The 13458-nt window shown below is 44.1% G+C and overlaps 1 protein-coding gene across 11 annotated transcripts in view; it reads left to right on the forward strand.

The window, feature by feature from the left end:
• agfg1a (ArfGAP with FG repeats 1a) overlaps nucleotides 1–13458 on the forward strand; it is a 30824-nt gene that overhangs the window by 4040 nt on the left and 13326 nt on the right. For all 11 annotated transcript variants that reach the window (XM_035383784.1, XM_035383795.1, XM_035383792.1 and 8 more), the window contains exon 2: nucleotides 8915–9008. In XM_035383784.1, coding sequence (XP_035239675.1) covers nucleotides 8915–9008 — 94 coding nt within the window. The remainder of the gene's footprint in view (nucleotides 1–8914; nucleotides 9009–13458) is intronic.

The raw sequence follows: 13458 nt of genomic DNA on the forward strand, positions 1-13458 counted from the left end.
AAGCCTCATGGGAGGTCTGGTACATCTGCTGGATGTAGTCTGGAAGGAAGGAAGGAAGTCTGTCTGTCTATCTGTCTGTCTGTTTGTCTCAAGACCAATAGCACCCCAAGCTGATGACTCCAGTCTCTAATGCCTGCCCATGCTTTGAGACAAATAAGCATTTCACTGTCAATTAGGAAGGACAGAGAACATGAACCTGTTTACCAGCCCACTCGCGTTGGACCCTCCCCATCGAGTCTGGTTGAAAGGAACAAAATCAACACTGCTTCCAGAGGATTTATTTTAAAATGAGCTCAAGGGTACCCATTCGTTTTTGAGTTGTAGGCAATGACAAGTGTAATTACCACCAGTTATCCTGAGCCAGGCACCAGACTTTGTGATACCGTCTGAAATTGAATATCTTTTATTTTTCAATATGCTGTTTAAAATGAATTTCCTCTCATGCTAAACGGGGAGCAAGAACGCATTGAGAAATCATTATAAATGAAAGTAAGTGAGCGAGCCAACAATCTGATACGGTCACAATCCGCAATAAAATGCTTCAGGTTCTCTAAATCCTTCCTTTGCTCTTTTCCACTTGCCAGTTGTACTGTATCAAATCAGCAGGCCATTAGTATTCATATCTTTAAACTCTCATTTGTGTTATTGCCCGTAATCCGCAGAGTGGAATGCCTGATCAGGACTGTAAGCCTGTGAGTCTGAGGGCTGCCTGCTCTCAGGCCGGTGAGGCCACAGCGTTTTTCTGAGCGCCGGTCGACTGCAGGAGAGGGAAGCTCTGCCTTCATGCCCTTGTGCATATCTTAAGGAGCTGGCACAGGCCAAGCGCAGGTGCGCCATTATCCAGAGGAGTCACCGCCGCACGAGGAGGCAAGGGCGTGCCCTGGCGATCTGGGGAAACACTGGCGCCAGTTATGCGCTGCCCCAGAGCACCCCCCCCGGGCACAGTTGGCATCGGGCACGATGGGGGTTTGATTCTGGACTGGTGGGGCAGATCACTGCATAGGAACCAGTGCTGGAGTCGGATGCATTGAGTGAGAGAGTCCTTTTTTGTTTTTTACTCCAAGGAAACTGTTTGGCGATGCACCAGCCCTGTGTGGGGTATTGCTAATTGGTGTGTAATTGTACCTAATTACACTGATCGATCTGTGTGGCGGCTTAGTCGTAGTCATGGGAAGTAATGAAGGGATGTGTGAAATTATGTTTGTGGGCTTTGGGTGGATGTTGAGTTTCTTGGTGTAACGTGGGTTTTGATGCGTTGTTGTTCATTTATGTGTTTAACCTGGTTTTCAAACTGAAAATCGCAAAGCATCCAGGCTTCTTTTTCACTCAAATGATATATGTCCAATAACTAAACAGGATTATAAATAGCATAAATAGATAAAAATATTTAGGAGGTCTTTTTTTCTCTCTGCGACCCCCCCCCCCCCCCAGGCAGGTTTGACTCGAGAGTGAGAAGAAAAGCGAAAAGAAACATTTATAGTCACAGTATCAGAGAAAGTAATGAGTCAGTTAAGGAAAATTCATTGTACTTATTCATGCATATTTATATTTTTTCCCATATGTTTTTTTGTGGTAATAAACTATCCAAACAGAACTTTGTGTATTTTTACAATTTATAAATTGTACCTTCATTGTATAACTGTCCAACATTGTGATGTTATGCTTGGTAAAACAGTTGTTCTGTAATACAGTTCCCATCAAGCTTTTCACAAACATCTCTTAGATATCGTAGACAATAATTTTGCAATGAACTATGGGAGCTTGAGGCCACAGAAACACAGAAATGGCTGCATGCACTCCAGATGAAGTTTAAAGGATAGTAACATTATTTACCCTCAGAATTGCTTCATTGGCAGTGCTATAAAATGTAAAGCTTATTGATTTTGAAATCTCAAAGGTAGCCAAGAGCATGAATGCCAATTTACATGTACTTTTCGTGAAAAGCTTCCTCCCACCTATGTATTTGGGAGTAATTTGTTTGAATCTTTGGAGTGCAATGTTGTCTGGCTGGGTATTATACATAGTATGCTTTCAGTGTTTTATAATTCTCGGCTGATAGAAAAAGGCATTATTCTCTGTTTTTATGTGCTTTTTACTTGAGTCGGGGAAACTGTAGGATATTTGTGCTATCGCTTGAAACGGTCCCAAAAATGAGCGTGTGCCTTTAGCCTTATGCGCTGAGTGAGTGTAAGTGAGCTTGCTTTTTCTGGGCAGCCATCTGGAAGTCACCTAAGTCCCATAATACATGCTGCTAGAGATGGCAGTCAAGTGGTTTTTGTACAATTAGATTTCATTAGCAAGAAAACAAACATCTTGCACCATCATACACATTTATGCAGGAATTGTACCTATGTTAGCATGTTTGCTGCTACTAGGGCTGTGCTGATTATCATTACTTGTGCCTTATAGTGTCAGACCTCTCTCTGTATCGTTTCTCCCCAAGATTACTTTGCCTATTCATTTAAATATAGATCTCTAAGATCTAGTTTGTTTAGTTTCATTGTGAACTTGAATAAATTCCCAGATTATATAATTTTTGATTTAAAAACGAACATAATTTTAGGTGCAGGATATGCGGTCTCTGTTCTTATCCAGATGTGCTGTACCTGTGTGGGGTTAGTTGAGTAACCCCACCCACTAGTCCTCCTTCCCCCACTCCTGTGAGCTGTTTGAGGGGTGGGGTTGGAATGCTGAGTGTAAACACATTCCATGTGGCAGTGGGGAGGGGAGGGGAGGGGAGGGGGGGAGCTGGGGTGGGGTTCTCACCAGGGCAACGCTTGCAGAGTTCCTGGGGGGAGTCTTAAGCAGCAAGTGCAGCAGTGCGTATTTGGCAATGCCCGGTAACCAAATCCAGCAACTCGAAACTGGCCAGCGTGAAATGGCGAGAGAGTTCTGAGCTCGCTCTCAGTCAGTCTGCCCTGAAATGAGAAGCAGGGAAAGACCTGAGGAGTGGAAACAAGGTAGCGAGGGACTGCTGGTGGTGCACAGAGCCGAATGTCATTAGAGTCTGACAGAGACCTTCCCCGTCTGCAGTGTATGTGGAGTCTTTCCCTGTCCTTGCGGCTGGTTTGCTGCAGTTAGCTGTGCAGTATGCTGGGTTATATGTGTCCTCCTATAAATAAGCCCCATTCTGTATTCCCGTCTGTGGTAGGGGAAGGTGTGTTTGTGAGGTAGAGATGATTGTTCTTATAGAGGTTTATCTGTGAGGCTGTTTTTCTCACAGACAGCTTTAGCTGCTTTTGGGGAAGCAGAATATGCAAACAAGGGCAAATCTCCTGCTGTGTGCAGAGATCTCTCTGCTTTCCTTTAGTCGGAAATGTGTGTGTGTGTGTGTCTGTCTGTGTGTGTCTTTGTGTGTGTGTGTGTGCGTGTGTGTGATCTCTCTCTGCTCCCTTTCAGGCTGAGGTCTTTGCGTATTAGTGAGAGTGTGTGTCAGTGTGCGCATGGTTGCTGGAGCACATGCACGTACATGCCGTGTGTTCTCTGTGGAATTATCTGCTTGCTGCAAGAGCGTGTGCACAGAGCTTGTAACAGCCTTAAAGGCTGACAGAAGGATGCTGAGTGAAGCTGTTACTTGGCTTGTTAATGGCTCTGTAACAAGCAGCACTGTAACTGGTACAAATCGGTGCAGTACCATCGCCGTGGTAGCCAAAGCCCATACCAGCTCAGGGTCATACTTCACACACAGCTCAATCTGACCGTGTTTCCACATAAATAGTGCATGCATTTGTTTTTTAACATTTTTTTGGGGGGGTGTTATGGTGCTTAGAAATTCTTTAGCCCGTGTTGATCTATGAAAATTCTAATGGTGATTTATGCTGTCTGAAGGTCCAGTTTACATGTACATAGAAATATGTGACAGGACTGTGCGTATAGACAGGCACATGTGAGTACATGCTCTCGCATACACTCGTACGCTGCCCACTTCCTGTCTAGTACCAGTAAGCAGGAAGTGACACAGATCTGCTGTGGCGCTGCAAGGTTGTGCTGGCATCATGATTTAGTCTGAGAATCCCTTGGGCGCAGGCCCTTATATCTGACCCAGTTTCCTCATTGGGAGGCTGTGTTCTGATCCCACATCTCTGTCAGACCCAGAATACCGAAAAACACTACAGTGTTAACCGATAGCTTCCTTTTAACCGCGTGTTTGATTTAATACCATTTTTTTCAATCTATGATATTTTGTCTTTGATAGCTGTTCACATTATATTAACATTAATTTGTCATTTTCATTTTTGTACTGTTCATGTGAGACAATATATGTGCTACTTTTTTGTGCCTATTCTTTCACAATTTAAAATGCCCAGTCATGGCTGTAGGCCTGTCCTATTGCTGCAATGACTTCTGCCAATATGCGAGACTGAGGGCCTGCCTGTACACCCCACAAGACACATCAAATGCAGCTGACCTGCTTCCACTCTTCAGGCCTCTGAGTCGCTGTCTCCTCCACCTGAGGACTGCGCAGCGGCCATTTTGATGAAGAGTAGACCCAACCGCTCATTTGTGTCCTCCCTCTCAGCTCATTTGTGCGTCACTCAGCACCACGTCCAGCAGCAGGTTGCTGCACTTACAGTCTTTCTGTATTTGTCATACAGGATCTCTCCATTTAAGAGCAACGGCGGAAATCTTTGCTTGAAGTCATTAGTGGGGTGCGGCGGGATAGAGATAAGAATTTTATTATTTACTGCTGGCAAACTGCCAGAAAGGTTCATATTAAGGAGTCAAACTGTCTTAACTGTGCATATTTTATTTTATTTATGATGGTCTCTCAGTTTAATGTAAAATAACGTAAAAAAATCAAAATATACTTAAGTTGCCATGTTAAAAAAATTATATGAATTAAATTAACGTGAAAGCAATTTGTTTGGGAAGTTTTGTTTTTATCCAAGAATGATTAGATGTTTTGACATATTAAGACTGCTCATGTCTTATGAAGATGTTCTTTCTAGTGGTTACTGGTGATCTTGTGGGATTGGATGGATTGCACAAGCTAACCATGTGTGGATTTAAAAAAAAGATTTTTTACGTAGTTGCCAAAATCCTGTCGTACACTGAGATGACATCACTTGCAAATCACTTGAAGGCAGGTATGCATTTAGTGTATCAGGCCTAGCTCTTTAGGTAGTTTATGGTAAGCCACAAAGGACATTCAGAGTAATAATAGTCATGAATTACATTTATATAGCCCCTTTCATCCCATTGAAGGACCTCAAAGCACTTTACAGTGAAGAGTGAAGTGACCCAACTGCAGGAATGTTTGATAGCCCCCTGCTGGGTAATACACGGCAGCCATTTTATCCTAGAATACTCATCACGCATTAAATGAGAGAGCGAGAGAGAGGCCTTTTACTTAGCCTGTTAACCTGGGGGCTGATTATCAAATTGAGAGATTAAAATAGAGAGTTTGGCTGGGGCGCGAGGGAGCTCGCTATGCTTTGTGAGGAGTTCCAGGGAAGCTTTAGAGCCGCTTTGATTCAGGGCTTTTGTTTAACACCTCAGCTAGTAATTACTGTTGCCTGGCTGATGCTTACCTTCATATCCCCCCTTTTTCTATGCAAGTGCTAAATCATCTGCTCCGTAATGTGAATTAAACAATACCGTTACTTAAGCTTTTGTGTGTTTCAACCCACAAATACTTAGCATCAATTGCACGACATATTCACTGACACGTTCCCTTTAGTTGTACTCCTAATTAAGGTTTGTTGAATAGGTGCCATGTGGCGGTGTGGGCTAAGTGTGCTTGTGAATCAGTGGAAGTTGGTGGAGAATGTGGGCAGGAGAAGGGGTTCACAAAAGTGAAAGTGTTTCTAACTGACAAGGAAAGCTGTTGACAATGGGCAAACTTGCAAACTTACTTTTTTTTTTTACAAAGTTTAATAATGACACCATGTAGCCTACTATATTTGGGTTAATAGGAACAAGTTCTGTATGTACCGTAATGATGTCTCTGTTGAATTGTTCCTCTGGCAGAACCTGTAATTATTTGCTGTGTAGCTGTTTGTCGGCTAGCTACTTCGGTCCGTTGTTACTTGGCGGATTTCCGAATGAACCTACCTACCGGTAATGCCCGTAGAGTACTGGGCTATAATTCATTAAGCATTCCGTTGTACCAACAGTTTTCTTTATTCCCTGGTGCTTTGCAGGCATAAAGACTGTCAGTGCAGTGAGACCTCTTCGAGCTCCCCTGCTGATCTTGTCTATTTTCCTGTAACCCTGAATATTCTGTCACTAGACGACTGTCATTAGGTTCTATATCATTCAGTTCAGTTTGAATACACCATCATGTCATTCAGTTAATTTGGCTGACAGCCAGACTTAAGCGTGTTGTCATAATTTTATTGGGCTGAAATTTATGAACAATTGAGGACAGGAAACTGTCTTTTAAATATTCACCCGGGGGGGAGGAGTTTAAAATGCAAGATCGTAGTGATGTTTAAAGAATTCTCTGTGTCATCCCAGTGTGTTGTGGGAACTGTTGATATCATTGGCCAAATGAATGTGTGAGTCTGTGATGTTAATAATAAAAGCGGAGTCTGCAGTACTGTAATCAGACAGCTGTTGAGCCCGGTCCTCTGGGGCTGTTGTCAGTGCTGTAGTTCTGCTGAGGCCAGGCCAGACAGTGTAGCAGCCTGATAGGCTCAGGACTCTGAGTCTGAGCAGTTCAGTGGTGTGTGTTCCCCTTACTCCCGAGCACTGCCAGTGAATAATTTAGTGCTGCAGACAGTCAGCCAGAAGTGTACAAGTCTCCTCTTATACTCTTGGGTCTGGAGGGATTTTACGTTTTTGCAAAAGCGCACACTCCCATCTCCCTGTGGACCCATTCAGGGTTACTTCCTCTCTCTCTGTGTCTCTCTCCTTTTGTCTCTGTCTCTTTCTGTCTCCCTCTCTATGGGGGGGGTGCTGTACGTGCATGTGTGTAAGACCCTGTGTGTGTGGACTGGAATGACGTGCTCACTGAGGTGTGCTGGTGCCTGCTGGCTCAGGTGACACAGTGCAGGTAGAGTTTCACCTGTCCTCAGAGACGCTCCTCATCCCCTAAGACGGGAGTATGTACGAGTTTGTACAGCAGCTAGTAAACAAGTGGAGTCTGGTGTAAATGAGCTGCGTGTCGATCAGGGATTGTGTAAGCTGTCTGTACTAATTGTTTGGGAAAAGTGTGGGAAAATTGTCAGGGGTGTGACTTCTAAATGTTTCACTGCTGAAGAATAACAAAGATGCAAAACTTTTAGGAAAATCGCTAAATGATTAAAAACATTTTTTAATGCAAGTGCCAACCTCATAACAGCTCATAACCACTTTCTTTTGCAATGTCCTATCCGCATTGTAATTTATGTAGGCATCTAATCAAAATTATTAGCGCTGATCTAGTGTCAGTTTTGACAGTTCAGTTTAGCTGGTTTCCTACTTTTCCCATCCCTTGTAGGCAGTGTGCACACATCTTTGTCTTAGCGTGTTACCCTGCCTAGATGGACTGTCCCACTTGCTCTTCAGCAGATAGCGGTTTGGTGAAGGCTGAAGGCTCAGGCCGCAGTAGAAACCGTTTGGGTGTCAGCAGAATGTGAGTTGAGCTCAGCCGTTTGGCCGCTGTCCGAGTGCAGAGCGGGAGTCAGACAGACACGCTGTCGCTTCTCCAGGGCAGCGCTGTCACCTGGCCTGGAGTGGCAGGTGTGCATGAATCCTCCAGAGTGTCCTCTTTACCTTTTCTAATCTGCTAGGTTTTTATTATTTAACAGAATCTGATTTTCTTTAATAGTTAAGATATCTTCTGAGATTTTTTTCTGAAATGTAACGATTCAGAAACAGTCTTTGTATGCCTGAGATTTCCAGTCTGTGTATTGGACGCATTCGGGCCCGAGATGTTTGACCCTGAGCTCGCCCCCCTCCCCCTGGACACACCTCTTGCCCCTGGCGTGTGTCCTCTTCTGATGTCTGGTCTGTGTGAGACACACATTCTCTAGGGCTCTTGGGAATACATTCTTTCTTCCCCAGCAATGACAACAAAATTCACTGGTCCCAGCAGGGCTGCGGTGCACTGTGGGTAATCAGCCTCCACGTGTTCGGTGTTTGACTGTGAGCTTTGGCCCACGGCACTGTGGGAAAGCTTACATGCGCATGGCCAGGTGTCTGCGTATAACGAGGGAGATGGTGGGCCAGTTTCATCTGACATGTAACATGCTCTACAATGAATCCCAGATACAACTTGTATCACTGTTTTCATAGTGTATGACATTTAGGAATGAGATCTGTTGGTGGATTGTCAAAATGCCCATAACCGTGAAGGATAAGAAGTACAGGTGCTGCCATTTTCTCATTTCAGAAAGGAAGCTCGTGAATTGCTTCAGTAAAGATCCAGCTATATGAATTAATAGCATGCTAACTTTGTAATTGGGGCTGCTGGGTGGCTCACTCTATAAAAGCACCACTCGCCGTGCATGAGTGAGCATGAGCTTGCTCTCTACACACGTGTATTATTGTAATTAAAGCTTCATAACTGTCTGCACAGTAGATTAATGGACATGCGTGCAGTAAAGGGTAATTGAGGTGATCAGAAGATGAAAGCTCTGTTGTTGCCTTCACGTTTCTAGATATTTCATTAGCTTGTTCCACCATTTCAGAGCTCTGACCAGCCAGAGGGTAAATGGAGGCAGGAAGTGTTCCTCCTTAGGGTCTGTGCAGACGACATCAGGGATTGCACATGCTCAGAGGCATTGGCCCAAAAATGCTTAATCACATTCGCGTACACACATACAGTATGCCCTGTTCATTTATTATTATGTCCTACTGCCTATAGGATAAGCCCTTCAGCTTGTCCTCTGTGTAATGTCTAGTATGGATCTGTTTTTGTTCTCTTTTTCAGTTTTCTATTTTTTTATTTGTTTTTGTCTCTGAACTCCCTCCTGTCTTTCCCCACCAGACGAGGGCTCAACCCCCCCCACAGAGTGAAGTCCATCTCCATGACGACCTTCACGCAGCAAGAAATAGAATTCCTCCAGAAACACGGCAATGAGGTGTGTGCTGAAAATGTCAATGAGCAGCATGTGCAGAGCATGTTGGGGGGGTTTAGGACAGCAGCGTGGATTCTGCTGACGTGATGTGGTACCGTAGCCTTCATCTGACACGTCTTTCCTTTCTCACTCTTCTGTCTGTCTGCTGTCCTTGCTGCTCGTCTGTCTCTGCTGCTTGACTGTCTCTCTGCTGCTTGTCTGTCTATCTGCTGCTCGTCTGTCTCTCTGCTGCTCTTTGTCTCTCTGCTGCTCTTTGTCTCTCTGCTGCTCGTCTCTGTCTCTCTGCTGCTCATCTCTGTGTCTGCTGCTCATCTCTGTGTCTCTGCTGCTCATCTCTGTGTCTCTGCTGCTTGTCTCTGTCTCTCTGCTGCTCGTCTTAGTCTCTCTGCTGCTTGTCTGTCTCCCTGTTACTCGTCTCTGTCTCTCTGCTGCTTGTCTTTGTCTCTCTGCTGTTTGTTTGTCTCGCTGGTGCTGTTCATCTCTGCCTGAATGCCGCTGTTGTTTGCTGCCCGCTGCTCGTTTCTTAGTCTCTTTCCTGTTCAGATTAATCTTACTGTTGCTTGACTCTCCCCATCTGTGTCACTGCTGTTCATATTTTTTTGTCTACTGGTCTCTTCTTTACTGCTCATCTCTCTCTCTGTCTCTTTTTCTCTCTCTCTGCTCCTCTCCTTGTCACTGCTGCTGGAGGCATTTCTGTGTTCCTTTTCAGCTTTTGGTTTACGCTGCGATTACATTCTTGGGATAGTTTCCATAATCCTGTAAGATTGAGTTTATTATGTTTCCCTGGGAAGCGCATGCGGAGAAACTGCAGAGACCTTAACATGATAGCTCAGTGAGGCGCCATCTTGCCCTCACCGTTTTCCAGATGTCCTTTAGGGTCAGGCTTGGGTATTAATAGGGACTGCGTGTGCACGTGTGTGCGTGTGCGACAGAGTACCAGGAGAACTCAGGGCTGTTTGACTGCCCTGTGTAGTACTTGTGTCCAGCGTTTAGCTGCACTCAGGAGTACACTTAAGAAAATTCCTCATCTGGTCTTCAGTTTTGTTTGCTTAGGTTTGGTTTATTTGTTTACACGTCATCCGGAAAAGTTAAGGGTGCGGAGTGTTATAATAATGGCCACGTGTGATAAAATTACAATGGCTGCTGTTATCCTGGGTCTGGGTCATCTGGCATGACAGTGTTCAAACGGTTACGAGAGCCCTCAACATGAGCTAATGAAGCTCTCAGTTTTTTTGCCTTGTCATAGTAGCCGCGGAGGCAGCTCATTCAGCAGCTGATGGGCTTGGCAGCAGTCCATTGGATAGGTGACAGCATTGGTAACGGCCCATTGGCTGGCTGATGAGCTTGACAACATCCCATTGGATGACTGACTGAGCTGGAGACAGCCCATTGGGTAGCTGACAGGATAGGCAGTCAGAGTATTCTCCATCTTAAGCCTCTTTTCCACAGGATGTTCAGACCCATTGTTTTCTCTGAAAGGCATGTCTACATTACAGAAAAAAATGATGCTGTGAAGTGCACAAGATGATTTGCACCCGTTTAAACCATGGTTAACACTGCTTGTTGTTCCAAAATGCACAGGACGGTTAGTTGCTGCAGTCTAAGGATGTAGCTACTGAATTCAGTTGTTTTTTTTTACATTTAAAAATATAACATTTATTTGAGATAAAATGGAACATCCAGTGTTGGCGTATGCTCTGAATGGGACAGAAAACACATTTTCTGAGGCTCGTATTACTAGGGGAAGGCTGGTCAGGTTATTTTTACTGATCTTCATGGTCACCAGACTTGATGAAGGGGATAATTACTGTGGGTTTCCAGGCAGGAGGAAATTGTTCTGTAGATAAATTGATTAGTTACAATAATAGATTTATATTCTTAATCAGTGTGTCTGTGCTTCTCTGGTGGAAATGACACACATCTATTTTTACACATTTGTTTAGAAAGACCAGAATGTTATTGTGACAATCTGTTTTGATCATTAATAAACTGACTGGAAATTATGGATAAGTGTCCTCATTTTTTTAAGTCAAAATCACGAGTGTGTAACATTACCTTTCAATATCTGCACACAATTTGGGTTCTGTTTTTGAAGGGAACTAGCGAATTTTTTGTAATTCGTTCCCTGAGGGCTTAACACACTAATTATTTCAAAAACAGTGAACAGCTGCCAACTACAGTTGAAACTCAAGGATGTAAATGCTTAAGGAATGGGTTTCCTTGGAACTGTTTGAATTAATTAGTATGGACAGGCAGTCATTTCATTTGACTCTATATGTGCAACATCACATTTCTTACATCGCATGGTAATGTTGGCCGCTAGCAGGCAAACGTTAAATGGCTAGCTAACTGGCTAGCCCACTTTGATGTAGCCTGAGTGGCAAGTGCGCTAGCCATTTAGCAACCTGGCTAACTATTCTGTCTGCTGGTAGTAAACATTGGTTTGAGAAATGTTGTTTACTGAGTCCTGACAAACTGTGCTTGCAAATACCCTGTGGGTTGCGCTTTACTCATTCAATTATGTAGTGAACTATTAACATGTTTCACATCTATCTACAGACAATAATCTATCAGTTTTAAATTTAAGGCAATCTTTGTAATTGTAATCCAGTAAGCAATAACTAGCTACCAAGGCTAGCCAGCTAACTATGCATTTTAGTTCATTGCATGATGGTCAACGCTAACACAACTTGAATAGGGAAAGAACATTTTCTAGAACATCTTTAGCTTGGGGCATATTAGCTGGCTAAACTACTTTCACTTATCACCATTTGACTTGTTTATGGGTCAGATGAAATGGCTGGCTAGCTCACCAGCTCTGCCAAAAATGCCTGTTGTTCAGCGTTCACAGTGTTTTGTTTAAAACAGTTTGAGACCCAAATATCGATAAAGCTAGTCACAGTTTGAGAATAGGCACATGTTTAATTACTGAGCCTCTTGCTTATCGTCTAAGCCAGGTCCTGCACTGAATCAGTAAGAAAATGAATAAAAAATACTCAAGGAACAATGCTCTACCATTTGTGATAAATCATCAGTCCTGTGGCTTATTCAGGATAGTTGAATTGTTTTTTTTTTTTACTGTTCAGTGTATCTCCATCAAAAATAGCCTGCAGTAATTGCTTCAGCTAATCATTTTCATGTGAAAAACCGGTCATACTTGTCACTCTGTGGTGTGATTTGAATAACAGGAAGGAGGTTTGATGGAATCCAAATCCCTAAATATGGAGGTGAAGCAATAATTAATGTTGCTGGTGCAGGGAGTGTGGGGTGCCTGACTTCTAGGTTGTAGCCTAGATGTGAGCTTGGATGTGTGTGCTTTGACTGGTAGGAGCCTGTGCCAGATTACCCCCAGCTGGTGCTGTTTGTCTCTGTGCAAGGTCAACTTGCAGGCTAGCAGCACCGATATCTCCATAGTCAACCTTCACCATGGCCCCTCCCCAACCCACACAGCATTCGTCTGTTCAGTCCGCATTTAAAGAGCCCTAGCAGTGACATGGTTAATCTGTGGATGTCTGTAGAACTAACCGTCAGTCAGTCTGCCAATCTGGCAGTCTCTCTCACTCACTCTCTCTCTCACTCACTCACTCACTCACCAGGCATAGTTAAAGAAGTGTGACTGCACCAGCATGTGTAGAGTGGGAGTTGAGTGTGTTTGGCGGGTCAGAGGTGGAGTGCCATGCCGTGTTGAGTGCACATGGCTGGAGTGGGCTCTCAGAACGTGGCTGAGTGCTGATTCCTCCCCGTCTCTGTGATGAAGGCTGTGTATTTCCTGCATTGATTGGCTTTTAACGAGCACTGTGTTCCGGTCAGACAGCTGTTCCGCTGCCAGACTCCTCTCTCTGAGTGTCGGTTAATAACAGCCACTCATCTCCATCCCTCTGCCGCAAAGGTGTTCCTGTATATGGGCGTGTATCAGGAGCACAAGAGCAGAAGTTATTACGGAAACTAGGAGGGTTCTGATTATGGATCCGACGGTTCATGTAAATAAATGAATAAATAAAGTAATATTCAAACTATTTGTTTTGCCACCGACGGTTTGGTTCCATGTGTTCGGTTCTGCAAAAATCTGTTCATGCTCTTAAGTCTTTGAATTTGGCACGCCCAAATGTGCATTAAAAATTTCCATTGAAATGAATATTGACCATTTCTATTTGATGCGAAAGCTAGTTATAGCCGAAGCGCCTGTCGGTTGGTCAGTTTGGGAAATGGCAAGTTTGCGTGAAAATACAGTTAGAGGATTCTCCGACAGTTTAATTCTGAAGTGCAGCGAGCTGTTTAAGTCTTACGTGCAGTGATGTGCTTCATGGTTTGAGTGCCAGTGCTTTTTGTGGAGAGAAGTCATGTAGGGCCGTTCAGTTAACCTTAGCGCTATGCCGGTTTAGCTTTGAACGCGCTCCAGAGCTCATCGCTCAGAGGTGACTCATTTAGTCCTGCTGGATAGCTCCGGTCTGTC

The sequence above is a fragment of the Anguilla anguilla genome, chromosome 12 (genome assembly GCF_013347855.1).
Source record: "Anguilla anguilla isolate fAngAng1 chromosome 12, fAngAng1.pri, whole genome shotgun sequence".
NCBI lineage: Eukaryota > Metazoa > Chordata > Actinopteri > Anguilliformes > Anguillidae > Anguilla > Anguilla anguilla.